The 22,465-nt window shown below is 43.3% G+C and overlaps 2 protein-coding genes across 5 annotated transcripts in view; one reads left to right on the top strand and one right to left on the bottom strand.

Moving 5' to 3' along the window:
- The first annotated feature begins 1,361 nt into the window (after positions 1 to 1,361).
- Positions 1,362 to 12,916, top strand: TRMT6 (tRNA methyltransferase 6). Of its 4 annotated transcripts, XM_017726719.1 has the most exons (9): positions 1,362 to 1,449; positions 4,114 to 4,205; positions 4,294 to 4,377; positions 5,552 to 5,676; positions 6,930 to 7,294; positions 7,525 to 7,610; positions 10,809 to 10,911; positions 10,992 to 11,078; positions 11,933 to 12,916. In XM_017726719.1, the coding sequence occupies exons 3-9, from the start codon at positions 4,346 to 4,348 to the stop codon at positions 12,104 to 12,106; spliced, it is 972 nt and encodes a 323-aa protein (XP_017582208.1). In that variant the 5' UTR covers positions 1,362 to 1,449; positions 4,114 to 4,205; positions 4,294 to 4,345; the 3' UTR covers positions 12,107 to 12,916. The 4 variants fall into 4 exon arrangements, with proteins under 4 accessions (XP_017582208.1, XP_017582210.1, XP_017582207.1 ...); XM_017726718.1 differs by lacking the exon at positions 1,362 to 1,449 and having other exon boundaries at positions 1,871 to 4,205; XM_017726720.1 differs by lacking the exon at positions 1,362 to 1,449 and having other exon boundaries at positions 1,871 to 4,209.
- Positions 12,917 to 13,816: 900 nt separating this feature from the next.
- The window catches only part of CHGB (chromogranin B), a 21,079-nt gene continuing 12,430 nt past the window's right edge, over positions 13,817 to 22,465 (bottom strand). The window contains exons 2-5 of the mRNA XM_017726717.1: positions 18,940 to 18,983; positions 17,766 to 17,859; positions 15,277 to 16,964; positions 13,817 to 14,194 (exon numbers count right to left, since the gene is read on the bottom strand). Of these exons, the coding sequence (XP_017582206.1) occupies positions 14,111 to 14,194; positions 15,277 to 16,964; positions 17,766 to 17,859; positions 18,940 to 18,983 (1,910 nt within the window). The 3' untranslated portion in view covers positions 13,817 to 14,110. The remainder of the gene's footprint in view (positions 14,195 to 15,276; positions 16,965 to 17,765; positions 17,860 to 18,939; positions 18,984 to 22,465) is intronic.

The following is a 22,465-nucleotide window of genomic DNA, read 5'->3' as shown; positions in this document are numbered from 1 at the left end:
TCGGTGCGGCCCCGCCGGAGGGAAGGGGGTCCCGGTGCCGGTCCCTGTCCCGCCGGGGTGGCCCGCGGCTCCCCCGCCGTGCCGGGCAGGAACAGCAGCCTCGCGAGGCTCGTGTGACAGTCGACGGGAAATGTTTCAATGTTGCCTCGGTTTCTATGGCAAAACTCCCCTCAAACCCGGAAGATCTGCTGGCTGCGTGTCTCGTAAGAATGTGAAAGGGATTTGAGAGTTTTGCGCTGTCGGTGTCAAAGCGCTGCCGAGTGAAGAGGGGCCTGAGCAGCGTGGTCGTCGTCGTGCTCAGCTCGCCGTGGCACGCGATTTCTGCGCAGTGTTAACAGCGATCGCTGATTGCCCTCAGCGTGCTCGGCGGTGTTAGTGTGCAGGAAGATGCTGGCACTCAGCTCTCCCGGGCCAACTGGCATAGCAGGAAAGCGCCTGCAGCCCAGCAGGAAATGCTAAAATCACAGCCTGGGCTCTTCCTCTGGCAGCAGACAGTTTTGTAGACCAGTGTGTAGAAGTCGGTGTTGGGTAGTGTGGGCAGACATCTGATTCAGTAGGATGGAGATTGAAAGGTACTATGCTGGAATGAGACTTGTTTGAAAATGGTGTAGCTCTGAATTAGTGATGAGTATAATTTGCATAGTTAGGGCTCATATTGGCAATATTTGATTTGAATGTGAGTGTGGCATAGATCCTGCTACCTGTTTCATTTACCAGGATTGGTATTTCCATGGATAGCAAGGCAGACTTTGTTGGTCAGCCTGAAAGTTAAAGGCTTTGTGGATCCTGTTTTTTGTGAAGAAAGAAAAGATGCAAACCTGCCTTGGTGCAATCGAAATGAAAGGGATAGTAATATATATTTTTTTTTTTAATTAACACTTGTAGGATTACAGGACACACTCTGATGTCTGTTTTCTTCATAGTCTTTTGGAAAACGTTATTTCAGAGGAGCTTTGCAAAGCACAGGTCCATGCTCATCTTTTTGCACTACTCTGAATGACCCAGATTAGATTTAATACACTTACTTGCTCTGTCAAAAATTATACTGCCAAGTGCCATAGCCTTGTTTTATCTGTCAGCTGAAAATTCATTTGGACTGAAAAAAAAAGTTCTTCCTATATGGTGTATTTAAGTTCTTTGTTCTTTTCCTGACCAGTTTAATGTGGGTTTTGTGGTTAATTTCACTATGCCTGTCCTGCTTTTCTTCAGGGATATAGATGAAAATGTCATATATAAAGCTATAGTTTAAACTCAATTATGATGGGTTTCAGGCATACTAAAAATAATGCTTTAAGTATCATTCACTTTTCTGTTATTTCAGAAAAATAACTTTTGAGAAGCAGTGGTTCTACCTGGATAATGCCATTGGCCATATTTATGGAACTACGTTTGAAGTAACCAGTGGTGGAAACCTCCAGCCAAAGCAAGAGGTGGAAGAGACTACCACAGGTATCCCAGAGGATCGATAGTTGGAAAACCTATTTCAAATTAATTTGTTTCTTTGATGATACCGAAGAAATTGGGAAAGCTTTCTATTAATCATTTGATAATTTCATGTTACTTATATTCCCTCTGTCATGAAAGTGCATGGTTTTGTCTCGATCGGTGGTTTCACGAGTCCTGTAACAAATAAGCTTTTTGATGTGGGAGAAAATTTGAACCTTAGTCTGGGTGATTTTGTTTACATTAAGGTTTACTTCACATACTACATTTCATTGCTTAGGCTGTACTTTGCAAGGCCATGAAAAATGTGTGTTTAACCACGAGAAATCTGCTTTCTGTGACACTAAAATCATGTGTTTCTCCCACTTATTTAGAGGTAGATTTTACAAATCTATATCCTTTTCCTTTAGAAACAAAGGAAGCAGGGACAGATAATCGTAACATAGTTGACGATGGGAAGTCTCAAAAACTGACTCATGATGACATAAAGGCTTTGAAGGACAAGGGTATTAAAGGACAGGTAAAAATAAGGTTTTGGTGTCATTTCTGTGCTACCTTGATGGTTATATTTTAGTTTCTGAAAAAAGGATATTCTTTCTATCTGTGCATAGATTTCAGTGCTTTTTCTTTGTTCTTCTGGTCAAGTCATGTTTTTTGGTTTTACAGAAATGCTCAGGCTGTTTTCAGAGAAAACTTTATGTAAACTTTATGGCAACTTTGTCAGTGGAGAGTAAAGTATAAATTTTCATGGCGTCAGAAGTCATAACAGATAAAAAGTACAGCTCACATAATCACCATTTAGTTTTGCTTGTGTATAAGGTTCAAAATACTATTTCTGTATTACAGAGGCATTAAAATCATGCAATAATTAGACTGTCAAAGGTGCAGAAAAGGATTATGGATAAAAAAAGGAAGTCTTAACAAATAGCATTGTGTAACAAATGCACCACCAGTGTGCCTGTAGGCAGTACCTGCCAGACAGGGGTGATGCTGGTGCTTTTTCTGTACCTGGAAAGCTGAGAGTATTCCCAAGAGATCACTTCTGGTCTCTTAGAAAAGGCATTGGTATTTAACCCTGCACCTTGTCAAAAGTAAGGGATCTTAAATGCTACTGAAGCATTGCAGCAGTTCTGTTCTGCACATGCTGTCAGGCAAAGTTCTTGCTCGTCTTTACCCTTTGTAATAAAACCAGGAAATTGCTCATGCTTACATCAAGTTCATCTCCTGTTTGCATCTTGCTCTTTGGAGCAGTTTTTCTGCTTTTGCCTGCTGGGTCCAAGGAATTTGGAATGGTCCTTCTGTTTCCATGGTTGTGCTGCTGGTTATGTTATCTCTTGGAGAAGAATGTGTTAATCAGGCTAATAACTTTGGTGGTTTTTGTTTTCACTATCCATGGCAGAAGATGACTTTCCTGTAAGTCCTCAGCATGCCTGTGCCATGCATTTCCTGTGCTTTTATTAACTCTGCTTTCTGAACTGTAACTGAATATTATTTTAAGCTACATTAGCAGCAATAGATATTATTCCTCCCGAAATGTCTGTTAAAATCTGAATTCCTGTTTGTGAATGGCATGTCTTGGTGATGCAGGATACTTCCCAGTTTCCTCACTGTAAATTTCACTGAAACAAAGAAAACCCTACAAAACAACATAAACAACCCAGACACTGCATTTGATTTATTTCCTAGAATAAAGCAAAAAAGAAAGAGATGCTGTTTCACACCACTAATAACACATGTTAAGTATTTGAAGGAATAATGCCCTGAAAAGCAGCAATAGGAAATGAGGAGTATTTGCACCACTCTATTTTTTGAGCAGGTTTTTAAAGCCCAGTGGGAGCTGCAGTGTCCAAATTGAAAATACTCCTTTTGTCACTCCTCCCCTCCGTGTTTAATAGAACCCCAAATTCTAGCTGTTAAACTACTTGGAACACAGAACCCAAAATAGCAGCATTTGTTCTTGTGTTGCTGGCATGGAAACAAACCCCGAGCAAGGAAAGTTTTGTTGGGTTGGTTTGGTTTTGTTGGAGGTCCTCATGATCCCTCCAGCTGGAATCTGAAAGCATGAGAAAGAGTTGGGTTGGCAAAGGGCGGAGATTAGAACAAGGAGAGCAAGAAACAAAAACTGGAATTCTGGGAAACCCTGGGAGCTAGAGAAGGAAAAAGTCAGGTGGAGTATTGTAGGAAATAATAAATGCTAAGGAGTTGGAGAGTGTGCAAGGAGTTGATACAGGAGTAAAGCACAATTTGTGAGACTGAAAAAATTATTGGAGTGAGGGAGATGTCTGGTGATTAACCAGACCAGCGAGGAGGAACTACATGAAACAGGGAAAAAAGATGCTCTCAGAGATGCTGAAATCAGAGAGGTTTCCCCCTCCCAAAGAGGGAGTTGGAGTAAACTAAATATTACTGAACATTCCAGGATAAGCATTTTCAGTTTCATCATTTTTATGCAAAACTGTATGATTAAATTCCTACACACAGTCAGTGTAGTGCCTCACTTGTCCTGTTGGTTAACAGAAATTGACTTTGCCATTAGTGTCAGGAGAAGTTAATGGTGTACATGCCTCTACTGGAAGAAAATATTTTCAGTGTTTGTTTAAAAAAATACTATATATGAAATGCATGAGAAATAAATGCTGGCTGTAACAAAAACGAATTGTCTCTTCCAAGGAAATAGTTCAGCAGTTAATAGAGAACAGCACAACATTCAGAGACAAAACAGAATTTGCTCAAGATAAATACATAAAGAAGAAGAAAAAAAAGTAAGTGAATTTTAAAATGTGAAAAATACTTGCTAATTCCCAAAATTGTTGAGATTGAAATAAGACCATTACTGTGGTTTTTTTACAGATATGAGGCAGTTATTACAATTGTGAAACCATCCACTCGCATCCTTTCAACCATGTATTATGCAAGGGAACCTGGAAAAATTAAGTGAGTTTTCATTTTGTTTCTTTTTTCAAATGATAACAGAAAGATAGTTTAATACTTTTTAAACACCTGCACTATACCAAAGTATACAATATTTACCTTTCTTCTCTTTTTCCTGTGAACACAGGGATTGCACGTTAATGAAAGATAATGTGATACAGAAAATGAATCGATATTGCAGCAAACAGGAAAACTCTTTTGCATGCAGCACCAGCTTTTACCATTTCTCTGTCACCACCACCTTGCTCATTACCTATGCAGGCAGAGGTTCTTTGCATTTTCAAAGGTATCTCTTTCCTGCTTTGCTCGGTGGCATAACATCTCTGTTTTCTGGCTCAGTAACAAAATAACCTGCCACTTACCAGAAGCAAGAATTGTTGACTTTAATGTGTCAGGGATTCAAAATCGTCAATCCCAAGTCTCCAGAGTTTAAAAACGTGTGGGTCACGTGGGGGTCAGAGTCAGAGGGGGCCATGACTACAAAGATGTGGCCCGGTTGGATTTTTGCTCGCCTAACTGAAGAGATACATTGTTACAGATGTTAAAGGTGGACCGATACATTTTTTTAACGTAGGAGTTGTAGATATAAGATGCTGAGATTTAAAATCTTCAAATAGATGTTATTTAAGGCTTCTCAACCCTTTTTCCTTCTCCTTCCCCATCTCTGTCACCTGGCTTTATTTTACTATTAAGATCAGTTGTAATTTGTGTAGCTATCATTGAGTCTCTTCAGTGCATGTGTTGGGTTTTGGTCCTGGGTTGCAGGTGGTGCAGGCTCCAGCAAAACAGGTGAAAATCACAAGGGATTCATTACTGGATCAGGAAATGCATCCATACCATTTCTTCTTTACCAAGCTGACATGTCAGAGAGAAAAACAAGCAAAAGTTTAGAATAATACTTTCTCTGACTGGCACAGCACAAGATGTCCACTTTGCTGTGTGCATCCTACTGCATATCCTACTTTTGCTTTTCCTGGCTAATTTCTTGTTGGCGCCAGTTCTAGTTCTTCATTACCAGGTGTTTAATTATTAAAGTTTCTGCATGGGCAAACTTCAGGTGAAGATTCCTGACTCGCTCTTCCCGAAAATCTCTGGTAATCCAACTTTTTTTGGCAGGCTCCCGAGCTAGTAGGCAGTATCTCTAAGCAAGCTTTGATAATTCCCTCTCATCTTCCAGCCACTTGAGATACGACACCCTAGCTCAGATGCTGACTTTGGGAAACATCCATGCTGGCAACAAGATGATTGTCATGGAAACGTGTTCGGGCCTGGTGCTTGGGGCTGTGATGGAGAGAATGGGGGGTGAGTCACACCTTAGTCATGCACACACCAAGGGAAATACACACCTGTGTGACACTGCTAAAAGGCAGGGCTTCAAAATGCTTCCTCAGCTTTGGAAATCTGGTTTTACCACCTCCAGGATTCAAAGGAAGACTTGTTTTTCCACTTGGGAAAGTTGCATTTTGCATCTGTTGGATTTCTTTTTCAGAATTTAAAAAAACCCATAAAAAACTAATTGAGAATTAAATTTGATATAGTTGTTTATATCATTAATTGTGATTAAATTGGTAGCCTTGTATGTAGATCTGTTTTAGTTCCTCTCTTACCATAATGACATTGAGTTCAGAAAAAGCTCTAAGGAGCTTGTATGTAGATTTTTCCCAGGCACCTGGAAGTCCAGGTAAGTGAATGGCAAAAAACAGGAATAGTGCCAGTGGAATTCAGACAGCACTGGAATGTTGCCATTCATCTTGTTCCCTGTGCCGGATTTAATGTGTGCTCTGCAAAATGTGTAGTTTGAAAGTATATGACATTTCCTTGAGCATATTCTAGGAGAAGTTTGACTCCTGGTTTGTTTTTCAAACTCAGTTAAGCAGTTTCATTATTCTAAGACACCAGGCAGAGGTGACAATTACATTCCAGAAGCCTGGAAGGGTAGGAAGTGTGATGTGATGTGCACACAGATGTGCTGTCTGTCGTCTGGGAAGCACACAGGCAGTGCTACTACAGATTGGTTTTGTTTCAGCAACTTTTGGCCATAGGGCTACTTTTTGAAGTAAATAAGATGTAATTTCAGTGTAACTATTGAAAAGTTATTTTTAGTGTGTTTAATGTCTCACAGCTCTTCCTTTAGAGCCTGGATGTTGAAGACATTCTTTGCCTAATAAAGCTCTTTAAATTAACCTTCAGGTTTTATCCAAGCAAATCCATAAATAAGTAATGGAAACTGTAGAAATTTTGTCTTCTAATTATTAATTAAATTAGCTTTTCTAGCATTTTGTCACTGCTTATATGTTCTGAGCTAATCCTAAATATGTGCTTAGTACACAAATTTTCCATGAGTTACCTTGTCCTTTTGAGTTTCAGTAACTGTTGTCCTTTCAATAAAGGTTTTCCAACTTGAGGCATATTTCCACAGCTTGTTAAATTTGATGGTTGGATTAATAGCAGGCAGTTTACTTCCCTGCTCTTAAATGGACCCTTCATTTAAGCACTTTAGAAAGGACTTTAATATTCTGCCTTTCCAATGTGTTTTGATTCTTTCCCTCCCACAGGCTATGGCTCCATCATTCAGATGTACCCAGGAGGAGGACCTGTTAGAGCTGCCACCAGTTGTTTTGGGTTTCCCAAACCTTTCTTTGATAATCTCCATGAATTTCCTCTCAGCAAAGTGCAGAGTCTCCTGTCTGGGACATTCACTACGGAGACTCTGCATGCAGACCCTGAGGAGAATGCACTGGGGGAAGAGGAAAGCAATGGATTGACTGAGGAGAAGCAGACTTCCCTCCAGGAAACAGAGGAGGAACCTGCTCCTGAAGCAGCTATGGAGATCAATCCAACAGAAGAGCAAGACGCCATGGACGTTAATGCTGAAGATGGAGAATTTAAAGAGAACAAAGAAAAAGAAAATAAAGAAAATGTAAGAATATTTATTGTGGCTGTTCAAGTTCCACAATGTCTGTGGACATAAAATTCTGCTGTCTGAGTCAGCCCTGCTGAAATGCAGCTTAGTCAGGTGTTAAAGTGGAACTCTGCAAGTTGTCTTTTGTCTTACATGAAGATGCAGAAAATGAAAATGCAGTCCAGGCAATAATGATTCGATAAATAATTACCAGTTAAAGTGCCAACTGTTTGTTTTGTTGTTCAAAGGTTCGGGAAAAGCAAATAAAACAGTGGGAGAGAAGGAAAAAGCTGCAGGAAGCTGCTGCTTTGCTGAGAGAGAAGAATGCTGATGGGTGAGTCTGGTTAGAGTTGTCATAGTTTGGGAATGGTATTCCCCAGTTTTGTGCTCCCACTGAAAGACCCCAGACCATGGGGGCCATGGGTGCCCCAGAGAACTGGGGACACAAGAGGCAAAGATCAGGGGTTGAGATAAGAACAATTCACTGGAAACAGCAGAGAGATAAGAAACAAAAAGGAACACCAATAGGGCACAAGACAGCAAGCAGAACAAGTGTGTCTTGGCCTTGGTTAGTCCTTACCTGGTTGAGATTTTTTTCTTTTATGTAAATGGCTTGAAATGATTTAAAAGTCAACTAAATATAAGCAAATATTAAAAATAAAAAAATCTATCCAAAGAAAAACAGAATCCAGGTAGAATCTAATACAAAATGACTGCCAAAAAAATCAAAGGATTCTAATTGGCAAAGTAGAACCTGAGGTTTTAAGTTCATTAAAGTGGAACTAAATTTGTTGTTCTGGGGTTTTGTATTGGCTGGTTTGTTTTTAGAAATTATTTTCTTTTTTACACAGGAAAAAACCACATAACTTTATTTTACCTGCTTTAGCCAGGATCAGTTATTCCTGAGGAACAATTTAGCACAAAGATTTAAGGTCATAAATTTAAAACAAATACAATCAATGTATTCCTAGAAATTGAGCCCCACAACAGTGTAAGAGCATTTAGTGGGTGTGACTTTTTCACTGTGTTCTTAGCAAATGCTGAAGTGATTCAAGTTAACCAAGTAACATTAATTTAGTTAATTTAGTAACATTCATATTTGGTTTTTCCTCCCAAGAATATTGGTTCGCTGAGAATAAAGCTGTTGTGCTCAGATAAGTTTTACTGCACATTTACTGGTTATTTTAAAATGCTTGTATATCATTTCGGGGGTTTATTACTATGAAATGTTTTAACTAATGCTCATTCAGATACCTCATCTAGCATATTTAAGTGTCAGAATTTATAAACATGCAGAACCAGGTCATTCTGTGTTCTGTGAAGCAGTAAAACGTTCAAGGAGGTTTGTAAAAGGCTCTGCACGTCTGTGGCAGTGCCTGTGGCTGGGACCACTGGGCTGCCTGAATAGTGGCAGTGTTTGGGTTTGGTTTCACTGCTGTTTCCTGCACCATCACTGTAATTAATGTCTCTGCATGATCTGGCAAAGGGAAATTAATACTTGTTGTTTCCTTTCGTGTAAAATAGTACATTCAGTTGTTGATTGAGTTCAAGGAAGCCTGTTTTATATTTGTCTCTCTGTTTATTTGTTTTCAATCACTTTTATCCTCCTTTTGTCCTCTGTAATGCATGAAAGCTGTAACAATGACATTCCTGAAGGGATGAATGATTCCTTGCTTTAGGAAGGCTCCAGCATGATGAGGATAAAGAGAATTTCTGGTGCCTGAGAGCACTGTCCCAGATGGCTCAGCCCTGATCCCCTTTCTTCAGTCATCTGCCTTTTATAGCCACTGCTCCTTGAGATCAGGAACCACAGGGTAACATTTAAACCTTGGCAGGGAATAAAGAAATGCTTCAAATTATTGACTCTGTACCTGAGTAGATGCAGGCAGGGAAAGTAAGGGTTTGGTTTTGTTTTACAGGAGAGAAACAGGGAAAGGATAGGGAAAAAGCTGGTTAACATTGGAGGTGGGAGAAAGACTGGGACTTACTGGCAGAGTAAAGAAAAGCTGTTCATTAGGTGAAGGTGGGTACCAACTTCAGGAGAATTCTTGAGGTCCTGATTTTAACAGTATTTATTACTGAGTGTAGAGGATACCATTTCAGTAGAATTTCTATCTTTTGTGCTGTTGTGTGGTAAAACATTGTATTGGATCTGTTTGTTCAATTCCTTTTATGAGGGTTGAGGTCTGATATTAGGCCACTGAGGGGAAAAAGGAAGATACTCATTGGGTATTTGGTATTCTTTTAAGACAACTTTAAAGACAGGCTATTCCATTTTCCAGACACTGTGGAAGCAGAAATTGGTTCATAGACACTCCATGTGTTCAGAATTAGACCACCTCCCTCCCTCTGCCCTTCCCTGCCCTTCCTGCTCCCCCCTCAGCCACTGCATCAGTTTTGTGCCTGGCCAGGCTCCCTGCTGGCAGCAATCTGTGCCGCCATATGAAAGAGCAGCGTTTGATTTTTCCCAGTCTCTCAGCCCTCACTTCCCTTCCTGTAGCCTGGCAGAGCCCCTGGCAGTGCCAGTGCAGCATTCCAAGCCTTCCAAGGCACTGGATGAGTCTTTCCTTTATGGCCTGCTTGGTTCATTGTGGAGCACCATTCTTTTGAGGTTTGCACTTGAAGCAAATGGCCTGCAAGGCCATGGCTGGCAAACAGCCAAAGTGGGAGCAACTGAAAAAGAATTATCTCACCTCCTTATCTCTGTTGTATTTACAAAATTGAACATCAATTTTTACCTCCCTTTTGTCAGGAAGTTTAACTCTGCTCCAGTGCTGCACATTTCCCTGGAGAACAAATGTTAATTGATGGGGCATCTCAGTAGTCTCTGTACACTGGAGAAGGAGTTTAACTAGCCCGTTCTTTCTGCACAAGCACAGCTTATTAACTAATTACCAACCATTTCTTGCAATCTAGTTCAGCAGTGATTGTTTTGGATTAAAACTGGAGATAGCTGTAGAGAATCTCAACCATCTGTAGATCCAAGTCATCCTGTGATGTTAAAATGAGGATGGAGAATAGAATATGAAGCCTTTAGGTTGTCAAGGACGTAAGTTTCTTTTTAAAAGATTTCTAGTCATGCCTACTAAGGATTTGTTTTCTCTTGAAATATCCTTTTATAGAAAACTATTTAATGAAGACTACTCAGTCTAAAGAGTCACGGCTCAGGTTACACTCTAAGCAACATTTGGCAGTCACAAAACTTAAATTGCATTTGGAAAATGGTCTTGGGGCAGAGCAAGCAACATAAAATTTCCTAGTTCGTAAGACTTATTGTGGAGCCCAACACAGCTGAAGTGAGTGCTCTTGCAATGCATTTAATGTTCTGCACTTTGGGGAGCAATGCTTCAGCCTCTTAATTACGCCCGTAGGAAGTCATGATTTGTTTTTATATTTGGGGAGTTGGCAGAGCAGTGAAGACATGCTGATGAGACACTTCTGTAATTGATTGCTGTGCTAAGGAGGAGGAAATGTCACTTGATGAGTAAGTTTCGGAAGCAGAAAACTAATGCACATGAAACTTCTTTTGCAGCTTAATTGTAGCCAGCAAGTTTCATCCCACACCCTTGTTACTTTCTTTGTTGGAATTTGTTGCTCCCTCGAGGCCTTTTGTTGTCTACTGCCAGTACAAAGAGGTAAATGAAGATGTTACTTCAACTGTTCAGTTCAAGTGCGATCCATTCTGCTTTGTAACCTCCTCTTTGGTTTTTCTAAGCCATTATTAGACTGTTACACCAAGCTGAGAGAAAGAGGTGGAGTCATCAACCTGAAGCTGTCTGAAACTTGGCTACGGAACTACCAGGTAAGGATGGCAGTAAGGGGCTGCCAAAACCATGGGAATGCTGGGGAGCAAAACATTCCCTGAAAATATGGGGGTTTGGACTGGCTGAAACAGTGTATAAGCTCAGGCATTTGCTCTACCCCAGAGTAGTGGGCATTCTGAAGAGCTTTAATGCTTCATTGTAGCAATTTCAAATGGAAAGACTTTACTTTCTTACATTTCATTAAACATTTGCTGAAATATTTGTAGCAAAGTGACAGGGTGTTGGTAATTCCTAGATGTGCACACAAGGTGGGCCTGGCCAGGGGTCCTGGGTCCAGCTGCAGTGAGAACAGCACTGCAGTGTCCTGGACACAGGTAAAACCTCTGAGACTGCAAATGGCAGGGCAAGGGGGAAGCACAGCTGAAGGGAAAGTCCTTACAAAAGGTGTAAGGTGGCTGAAAGGGATGGCTCAGTGCTGTGTCTGACCCTAAGGGTGGCTGCAGAAAGGTGCTAGGGACAGAACTGGAAATCACAGAATTCCTCCAGGCTGGTTTGTGCAGCAGCTGTGGTTTCTTGCAGAGTACCTCACTTCTGAGCACACAGTGGCACTTCTGTGTGCTCAAACCTTGGCTTTATAATCTTGCTGGCAATGCCATGAAGAAGTAACCAGTGAGGCAGCAGCCTGTAGTATTATGGGTTTCTACAGCTGGATTCTTCAAAGATAAATACACTTCCCAAATGCCTGTTTGTTGTTGTGGCTGGGGAAAAAATGTACAGCCTATCCTGTAAACTGAAATTACACACATGATGTGCACACACACAGAGTGGATTTCTACAGGTGCTGGTTCTGGGGTGTGTTTTGTTGTTGTTGTTGTTGTTTATTTTTTTAAAGGTTTTACCAGATCGCAGCCACCCAAAGCTGACCATGAGTGGAGGTGGAGGGTACCTCCTGTCTGGCATCACTGTTGTCTTGGATAAGGGCAAATCTGATTCCAGTAACTCAGAAGCACTGAAGATGGAGGAGCCATCATCTAAAAGATGCAAACTTCAAGACCTTCCTTGTTAACATTTGAAGAACTGACTTGTGGTTTAGATCTCAGGAGTTTTAGTGAAATAACAAGTCCTTTCTGTGCTGTTGACAGCACAGGGCTGTGCCTGTCGTGCATCTGTCAGAGAAAGCAGCAGAACTGCAGGGGAGGGAGGACTGGCCTGCTCCTTAGCAGTTCACATCATCTGAATGTCAAGGAAAACCCTTGGGAGCAAACATCCCACTGAACTCATAGGAACTTCAAGAAGGAGAGAAGATCAAGAGAAGACAAAGCCTCAGTGCAGGCATTCTGTTTGTTTGTTGCCAAATCTGAAGATGAGGTAGTTTTTTTAAAAGATTGAGTCAGGATCAACACATCCAACTTAGCTTTCCATTATCCCAGAAAGGCATCAGAGGATTCTCCTCAGGATCTGCTCCTACTTGGGACACAGAACTCGGCTCTGTTCAGTAATTTAAGAAAAGAGAATGAACAGCAAAAATCATACACTTTTTTTTTCCAAAGGAACAATAAAAAGAGAAAACTAATAATAAACATGACCTCATGCTTACAGCATGACTCCGTGTTTTCCTGAAATATATACAGAAGAGAAAGTGCATGTTCTTAAATTAAAATACTAAATATTTAAACAGAATGTCACTATTAGTATTGTCTGTCATTTTCCTGAGAGCTGCTGTATGTTTTTAAGACATTACTATTTGGGAAACTGCTGTATGTATATATATTTATTCTACTGTTGAATCTTTCAGATGTCTGGCTTTTTTAATTAATTTTTTTTAACTTTGCATTTGCCATTTCAATTAAACTACGGGGTATTTTCCCTAAAGAGATTTATCTTCTTTTTCTTACTTTTCCCTCTTTTTGGAAATAAAAAGGTCCAGCATAGGCTGTAGGAGGACAATACTCTGCTGGCTGCACCCCATTACACCCCCAGTGGGAGCTCAGAGGGCCAGGAGGCCTTAGCTTCCATTCTGGAACTCCCTCATCCATGTCTGGACTGACTGGATGGAACCTGGAGCTTTGGGATCAAGTGCTGAGACTTGATAAAGCTGTAGAATTCTGTATTTTGAGAAGAGTAATGCTCAAACCAGGGGCTGTATTTCATGTAAAGAAGCAGCTGAAGCTTTCTGTTGGGAGAACAGGTACACTGCATCTTCAGGTTTTATCTGCCTCTGCTTTCTGTAAACCTCCCAGTGTTGTTTTTCTACTTTTTGGGAAGCTTCTCTTCTCTTTTATTCTCCTCCTTATGTGAAAAACCCATAAAAGGAGAGGATGTAGATTTCACCATCTCTGCGTTCCAGACAGCTGCTTACCCTAGATACTGTGACAATAAAAACAATAACATGGGAAAAGCATTTGCATAATAGATCAGCTTGAGAAATAAACAATGTTGGAACACCGCGGGAGTTAATTTGTTTCAAAGCCAATCTGGCTGCATTTCACCAGCAGTGACACTCATGGTCTCAACACTGAATCCCAGTTTTCCAATGTGCCATAATCCTTGTAAAGTGCAGTGAAAACCAGTAAGGAAATGAGAAATTAATCATTACTGAGATTTCAAATGCCTTCTTCCCTCTCACGCTCATGCAAACTGGTGAACAAAATGCACAGATGGGCTCCTTGTAACTTCTAAGGGATATTGGTGGAGTGCCACTGTTCTGTGCACAATCGACCCACCTGCTCCAGCTCACTCTGAGATAACCCCATCAGCCACATGAACAAGGAGAAGGTTTGGTCCAAGATCAATGGTTTTTATTATTGCAAACTCAGACAAATATATTCCTGAAGAACACTAACACAATTATCTCCAAAAGCATATTAAAAATACCTGCCCACATGAAAGGTTATATTACTAAAATTCATGCCATTCAGGTCTTGGGAGCATAACAGCAAATTAAAGACACTTTCAGCTGTGTAAATCACTACACGAGAGTGGACAGGGAATAGAATTTCCTGGGTTTAGGACAAACAACAATCCAGTGGCAGTGAATTTACCACAAAACACAGGTATTGCGAGGACACCTTCAGCCTCTCCTGAGGCTGTTAATCTTCTCTGCTATTTTCTGCAGCTCCAGATCCATGGTGGCCAAGTTTTCCAGCTCCTTTTCCTGTGAAAACATAGAGAGCGTTTTACACATCATTAACACTGGCAAATGTTTTGTTCCATGGAAAGGAGAGGAAGGGCCATTTCTAAGGCAGATTCTGTCCCGCCACTTCCCGGTCCCTGAGCAGAGGGGTGTTAACAGCAGTGCAGCTCATTCTTCGGGAGATTGGTGCAATTCCCTGCTTTGGACTGAACTGAGGCTGGAGAAAGCATGTAATTCTGAGAGCTGGCCCTAATTACAGCCTAATTACACCCTTACCCAGTGGCGGCCTCCTGCCGTGTCACAGCTGCAGGTGCTGTCCCTGAGAGGTCCCCCAGCAAGCACAGTGTGCAGCAAGGGCACAGCTCCACAGCCACAGGGAGCAGGAGAAGCTTTATGCAGCCAATTCTTTACTATGACGACTTGTTAACACCAATTAACATCTGTATTAATCAGTGTCCAGCCTCCACTGCTGCCAGCACAGCTCTGTGCTGATGCACAGATACAGTGCCACACTCGAGGAAGATCTGGCTGATGGGATCTAACTGATGGGTGTTTTCCAGGATACCAGAGCAGAACAAGAAGTCCAACAAAAAAAAGAGGATTCACTAGGTGTGAATTACACACATGAATTGGGCTGACAGGTGCACGGCAGGTTCTGCTCTGCAATTCCAGCTGGGAAGTCCATGGACAGCTGATGTCACTCTAAATACCCAACTCACTTTACACCTTTGTATTTTAAACAACCCGACAGACCAAGTGGTGCTCGTCAGCTCCCCCTCTGCTCCTGCTGCAATGGCACCTTAGTTTTGTCCGTCTGTAGAGCCTCGAGGGAGAGGCAGGGCCCAAAGAGGAATAAAATCTTTCCCTTCCTGTCTTGCAGCAGACAGGAGCTGTCTTTATCCCACAAACTGTGCCCTTGGGTAGTTCACCAAACTTAAAAGTTGCGCTGCTCGAAGAAAGCAGATTTTTAAATCACTGAAGATCTACTCTCAAAATGTGACTTAATCTTGTTTGTGTTTCTCCATGCAGTTTCCCAGCTACCTTGGGAACAGATTTGGAAGTGTGCTTCCCCCAGCTTTTCAGAGAAACTGCTGTACACATACCTCCTCTTCCATCAGGGGCCTCTGACTTAGACTCCTGTCATTCCCAGCTATGTGACGTTTCTTGAGGTCTTCTCCAGAGCTGTACAGCTCTGGGAATTCAGCAGACTTCTTCCTGTAGTTCAGAAGTTGTGCAAGTTGATCCATCTTGTTGTACTGCCTTTCCACATTGTATCTGTTCGTTTTGCCAGGATTCCTCTTCTCGGTGCGCCTGTGGTTCAGAGCACTCTGGATTTGCTTTTCTGACCACCACTCATAGTCATTGTACTCAGGGAAAAGGCTCTTCTCACTCAGGGCGGGCCTGCCTTCCTCCCTGCCCTCCAGAAGCTGCTCCCCTGCACTGTCCCTTTTGTCCAAGTGCCGGCTTTTCCACCACAGCAGTGGGTAGAAAGGCCTGTAGGATGCTGCAGTTCTCTTCTCTTTCTCTGCAGGGAGATGGCCTCTGTACTCCTCCCTCTCTGCGTATCTTTCCTCCTCTTCATTTTCCAGCTGGTCACTGCTGTGATGCTTCTTCTCCACCTCCTCCTCCTCCTCCAGGCTGTCTTCAGTGCTGTAGTGCCTCCTGGCCTGCCCCTTGCGCTCTCGAGCGTAAGCCTTCTGTGACCCTTCCTCTTCCTTGTTCCGTAAGTGGGATCTCCCTCCGGCACGACGCTGCTTCTCCTTGCTGAGGTACCTGTCCAGCTCCTCCTCATTGCCATCGGCAAGGTGCGTCCTCCCCTCAGAACGGTGTGATCCGTCCTGGAGTCTCCTCTCCTCGCGCCACTTCTCACTGCTTTCCTCGCTGTGGTGATGCCTCTTGTTCTCCTCTTCCCTGCTCTCCTGGCTCTGCTGCCAGCTGTCCCTGTGCTCCTCACTGCCCTGCTCTGCAGGCCTCTCCTCCTGCAGCTCCTCCGGCCCGCGCTGCCCAGGATAGCCACCCTTCTCCTCAGACTCTTCCTGATGTTTCTGACGGTGCTTCCACTGCTCCCAGAGATTGGCCTCCCCTGGGTGTGATCCCCCAGCTGGCTCGCCCCTCTCACCCTCATGGCCCCTCTTCTCTTCATAGGAGTCACCCGCTCTGTGCTTCCCATGATAACCTTGGGATTTGTAGGGTTCCTTTTCCTCCTCTCTTTCTTCACTCTCCTCAGATTCTTCACGCTCCTGCTGGTGGGAGAAACCACGTTCCTGAGACTCATGGAGGTATTTCTCACTCCTTTCTTCCTCTCCCTCTTCACCTTCCCGAATTTGTTTGTAAGGGCTCTGCATTCCCTCCTCCAGGTGCCAGCGGCCCCTGGGGCTCCGATCATTCCCACCACGGAACTCCTCCATGCTCACGCTGTCCGAGTGCGACTTCTTCTTGAGAACAGCAGTCTCTACATCTTCACAACACTTGCCCTCTTTGCTTTCCTCTTCCCTGTGGTAATTCCTCTCCTCCTCTCTCCCAGTTTCCTGATAGTGCTTTTTCATTTCTGTGTGAAGTGTCTCATCCTGAGCAGGCATTTGGTGTCCAGCTTCCTCTTCCTTGCTTTTACCTTCCTCATGAGCAAGTTTCTCCTCATCACCTCCTTCCATGTACTTTTTAGATTCCTCTTCTGCCTGCCTTTGTTCTTTCTCCATGCTCCCAGTAGGATGTTTTTCAGTCTCTGCTGGGTCTTTGGGATGCCTCACTTCAGGTTGGTTGTTTTCGCTTCTCTCTCTGTCATTTTTATCACCTACAGTAACAAAAGCAGCATCATGGAGTGATCCAACCCTCCACCGAGGTGTTATTTCAAAGAGATAACTGGCTTCCCACACTACCAAGGAAATTTGGACAGAATTGATTTCTTAATTCTGTTTTTAAAATCAGTAATTTGCTACTGTTTTGTATGCTTGCCTGGAAAAGGATTAACTAACTAATTAACTCCACTTAATTAGGCATTTTACAAGTTCCCCTGGAGTTTCCAGAATAATTTTCTTTCTTTGGCTTTTTTGTGATCACATTTTTAGTATTGAATTAAGCTAGCTCTCATTCCCATTAAAAATCAATGGGATCTGGAGTTGTGTTCAGTTCTTTGAATGTCAGGCCCTACCCATCACAGATGCTTGTTCACAATAAAAACAGAACCATCTATTCCAAGCTACTCAAGGGGTTTTTAACAAATTTTAGAAGTTCTAAATTGACTGACAAAAAAAAATTAAAGAAATCTCATGCTTTGCAAAGTTATGCTTCATCTTCTCAGGCTACCTAAAGAGTTTGTCAAGTCCTCTCAGACCCTCCAGGTGGTTCAAGGAGAGAGCCACAAGTGTCAGCCAAGAATCCCTGACAATTCCCAGGTCAGGCTGTTTGTTCTTTGAGCTGAACAGAAGGAAACCAGAAGGAAACCAGAAGGAAACCAGAAGGAAACCAGAGTTCTGGCACTGAAATTTGGAGGCACCAGTTTCACACAGGCTGAAGTAACAGTTCACCAGCTCCAACACCAGAGAGAAACCATGCACCAAATTCCTTCCCTAAGTTCAGATAATGTTGTACTTACTTTTCTTCAGGATTTCTTTGCATTCAGGATTAATGGGGGGTGCATTTGGCTTAGACAGAGCATTAGACAGAACCTCCACTATGCACCGGGTTACCTGGAAAAGACAAAAGAGGAGAAAAAACCCTCATGGCAAAAATGGAAACTTTACTTCTGACCCAGCTGGTAGAAAAGCCTGTTTGAGATTAGAGTTCAGGCTACTATTGATGAGTTTTGAGTAATCCTGTGCATTTGGGCTTTGCTCCTCACTCCCATACCAGCAGGAAGAGAACAGACATAAGGTCTTTTTATCTCCCCTTCTGTTTGCAGAGGCTCCTTTTGTACCTTTTAAAATATTAAATACCCTACTCAGTACAAAGGAGAGTCAAACAACAAGTGATAACCCACCCTATAAAATAAACAAACACAACACACATTTAAAGGATGAGGATTATCCTGTAGGATCTGTCCAAATGAGGAAGGACTGCCAATAAACTAAAACACCTCTGTATCCTCTGTAAGGGATACACCCCACGCCTTTTCACGTGCGTGTGCTCCAAGTCCTGCCTCGTTTTTAGCACTGAAGTTTGAACTGGATTGTCTGGAAGCAGAGAAAATGGATTGATTTAGGGAAGTCACACAATGTGCTCTAATTCTAAGCACCACCAAAGTAGCTCCTCTGTATAAAATGATTTGCAAGTGCTGAAGTTGTTGGTGTGAACAAGTGCTCTGCTTGCTGGGGGTACAAGAGCCCCAGGTTCTCTGTGGGGATAACTGGGAGGAGACAATGGAACATTTATGGAGCCATTTGTCTTTTAACTATTTCTGGTTATTACCAGGTGTTTAATAATCTAAATGATCACAGGACCAACCAGTGCAGGGGGTGTCAGGTTAAAGGGTCTGGGAGCAGCTGATGGCCTTTATTGAATCACACAGGGTAAGATCTCTTTCCAAAGCAGGAGAGGAAGGACTACATTAGAAAGTCTGTTACACAGTTGGTAACTGAAGGTATTTCATCTTTCTCCAAAGCTGTCACCTCACTGTTTACAGTACAATAACATGTACTGTGTAATATTTCATAACCCTTTTCAAGCAGCTGTACAATGCAGAGTTTCACAAGTTTAAAGAGTTTAAAGACAAAACATGGAGATCACATCACTGATACTTTCTTAGGTTGGTTTGACAAGCAGCTACTCACCATTTCTTCAGTACGGTCTTTTTCCACTGGAACTGCACTGGCACCTGGAAGAAAAACCAATTCTTAGAGACTCTTTAATACAGGCATCCCTGACAGGAGTCCTCAGACAAATAGGTCTGATGAGACAGCTTGAGTTTTGGGTTGGCCATTTGACTAAACCAGGCACATTCCACATCAAATCTTTCTTTATCTGGATGGAAAAGCCATGTAAAATTGAGGCATAGCAACCCTTGTGGCACTAAAATAATACACACCAAGAGTAATCCCACCCACAAAAAATGCAACACCAAAGCAAGCCACGCTTAAATTCCAAAATGGAACCTTACTTCTAATCAGGTCCTTACATAGTTGCATCTGTTTGATGGTAAAAAAAAAAAACAACCCAACAAGCAAAGCCTGTTTGCACCCCGAGGATCTTTCGGCTTCTTGAAGAAGCTCTATGTGCACCCCCTGCCAACAGCAGACCATTCTTCATGACTTTAAAGCAGCTACGGTCCCAATCCTACTGGAGAAATCCTGTCTCACGTGAAGGCAGCTGCTAGAAGGATGGAGAGAGTCAGAAGGGACAGGAAAATTTCCATTCACTGAATGGTCCATAATCATTCCAAGAAATAAGCAAAACCCCCTCAAGTCTCAGTGGAAAACTACTCTGGAAGGGAGCAGTACAACCCATCCCTCTCTCTCTGTCCTGAGGACACATGGGATAACTCACACCTCCTTACACCAGTTCTATTGTACCTGGGCCATGGAATTTGCTTTTGGAAAGAAGCTACTGCCAATAAAACCTCCGTGCTGCCTTATTTTGCCATCACTGCTGCAGTATCTCCAGCTGGTTAATGAGCTTGGCTGCTGTGTGTTATTAATAAACTGTGTCAGTTCCCATCCACCTGGAGCTTTCCAGGAGGGAGGTTAAGCACCTCTGCCAGCCACACAAGAGTGTGTGGAAGCAGGGCCTGTTGTATCCTGGCTTTGCAGGCCTCCCACACGGTGCAGGATCACAGCACACAAACAGGCAGCTTGGAGTGCAGCTCTGAAGCCCTTACAGGGGTCAGGAGAGCCCTAAATACAACCATGACCTCTCTCTGGCTGGGTCAGTGAGAGACCTCCTGAAACAGGTGAACACACAGCACATCATGGAGATAAAGGAGGCCAGTTTTACCTTTCAACATCAGGAGAATGAGCACTGCCCCAAGGAAGACAGGAGCACTTAGCCTTGCACTATTTAAAGCAACACAACCTTTATTCTCTGTGCTGGCAGAGGAAGCAGACATCCCCTGGAGCACTGACTCAGAGTATAATAGCTGAACATCATACAATAATAACTCCTGATATTTCTGTGGACTCCCCCAAACACATACAGAGGAATGTGCTTCTCCAGCCCCCATCCCTTCCCTGCATATACAAGTGCCATCAGAGAAGGGAACCCACGCAAGGATAGCACAGAAGGGATTCCCCTAAAATAGCACTGCATCCCTCCCCCAGCATTCCCCCAGTGCCAGGTGGTGTGTGAGGGGAGATGGTGCTGCACAGAGCCAACCTTCTCCCCCATCTCTGGCATTCAGCGCTGACTGAGGCAGGCTCTGAGTTCCTTTACTAACCCAGTATGCAAATAATTATCACACTGCTGCAGCCCACCCTGCTGCATGCATGGAGGAGAAGGATGCACATAATGGGGGCAGGAGACAAAGCCCCTTCCACTAAAAAAGGTGTTACCCATAAAAAGACATTCTCTCAGTCCCACAGGTGTTGGGGATGCTGCTCCCAGTCACCACTCACATGTAAACACAGGTAGGAGCCCCTTCACTGCCTCTTCTTGGCGAGGCTCCTCTCTTCCTCCAGCCCCTGAGAAAACCTGACGGGCACCAGGGAAAACGTCTGATTTTGTCCTTTTAGTGACGCAGCCACAGCACCTCTCCTGTGAGTGACACCAGACAGAGCAGACAAACTCCTGGACTTTTTTTGCTACTTCAGACCACCCCCTGAGTGCTGTCAGTGGCACGGGAAGACAAAGTCAGGTTGTACCCACTGCCTTTGCTGTGTCACTCAAAAGCTCACAAGACCTTGGTTAACAGTGAAAGCCAACGTGCACAAAGAGGGAGCATCACAACAATGTCAGGAGAACCAAATGGCATTGGACATATGTCATATTAACCTGTCTGCAGAAACAGAATGAGCCTCCAATCCACACTAGAGCCTGAAATAACACACTGAGGCAGCTGCTCTGCCAGGGCAGAGCCAGGAAGGCAGTGGGGAGCCAGCAATGACCCACTTTACCCAGGTGCTGGCAGTGCCAGCCCACGCCAGCTGGCAAGAGCTCCCTTGGGGCCACCTGCCACCTGAAGGTGCTGGCCAACACGGCTGCCTCCCTCTCCACATGTGCTCAGGAGGGGTGAAGCCATCACCCTGACAGGGACAGCAGGGTCAGGCAGCAGGGTACCAAGCCATGGGCTTGCAGGAACACAGCAGACGGGACCACTGCGGGGTTCCAGAGCAGAGCAAAGTCAGAGCACGTGCCAGTATGGAAACCTTGCACCTGAGCACACAGCAAGAAACAAACCACAGCCCCACAAAGTAAAGCTAAGCCCTGGGTCTGCCTTACCCTCCTGAATCAAGTCTGCCCAGGCAGTTACAATCAGACTATTACAATTTTGACTAAGTGCTGCGAGTTGATGAATATAATGAAAAATGATGATAAATTCAGGACAATTTCACACGGTTTTTGCTTTTATCTCCAAGAGTAGAACAGATCTTCGGGTGGGTCCCTGATGAAATCCCCACATGGCTTTGTTTCATCAGTGCAGATGACTCAGTGCAGTGTCATTCCTCATCAAAATGTCATAGAGTCCTCCTAGGCAGGATCACTGAAATTTTGGCATATTGATTTGCAGAAGGACTAGAAATCTCTTGAAGTTAATGTTTGACCAATTCAACATTTGAAAGCACGACAGCCACAAAGGATGTAAAGTACCTGATCTGTTTGATGGCATAAACAGGAGAAAATACTTGGTAATAAATCCCTATAGAATCTATGGTATAAGTGTGGTGAGCTTCTCTGTGTTGGGGTCTCTCCCCCCCATATTCCACCCTCCCTCTTTGATTTCAATATAGGCACTTGAAGGCAGTCGACTTCCTCACAGTGTCTGTACAAGTCCCAGAAGTGTGGAGACTTCTAACAGACCTAAAGCCAAAATACTCAACCCAGAATGACACCGACTCTTTCAAGCAATGATGTAAGTATGCATAAAACACTATAGAGCCAAACCATCACCTCTTTCTATTGTGCTTAAGGTTCATTTCACTGTGGGGTCTGAGTATTTAATGCCGCGTGCAAAAAAAAGAAAAAAAAGAAAAAAAAGAAAATCCTGTTAATTAAAGCTGCAGAGCCGCTACTTTGCCATCACCTCCCAGCATCCAGCACCGGCTGGCAAAAACCCAGCGGCAGCCTCGTAACGAAACGGCACCGAGAAGTCTTTGTGCAAAGATGCCGTACTGGGATAAAAATACAGGCGGAGCGGCCGGGGAGCCC

Source organism: Corvus brachyrhynchos, unplaced genomic scaffold, assembly GCF_000691975.1.
Source record: "Corvus brachyrhynchos isolate BGI_N302 unplaced genomic scaffold, ASM69197v1 scaffold312, whole genome shotgun sequence".
Taxonomy (NCBI): Eukaryota; Metazoa; Chordata; class Aves; order Passeriformes; family Corvidae; genus Corvus; species Corvus brachyrhynchos.
The sequence above is the reverse complement of the archived record's forward strand: the minus strand, read 5'-3'. Positions and strand labels throughout refer to the sequence as shown.

What these genes read in the sequence shown, in the direction of transcription:
- TRMT6 (XM_017726719.1), top strand. Translation starts at nt 4,346, where the DNA reads ATGTATTATGCAAGGGAACCTGGAAAAATTAA. An exon ending in AGGGAACCTGGAAAAATTAA is followed by an intron (nt 4,378 to 5,551) that starts GTGAGTTTTCAT and finishes CTCATCTTCCAG; the next exon opens with CCACTTGAGATACGACACCC. An exon ending in AGAGAGAAGAATGCTGATGG is followed by an intron (nt 7,611 to 10,808) that starts GTGAGTCTGGTT and finishes CTTCTTTTGCAG; the next exon opens with CTTAATTGTAGCCAGCAAGT.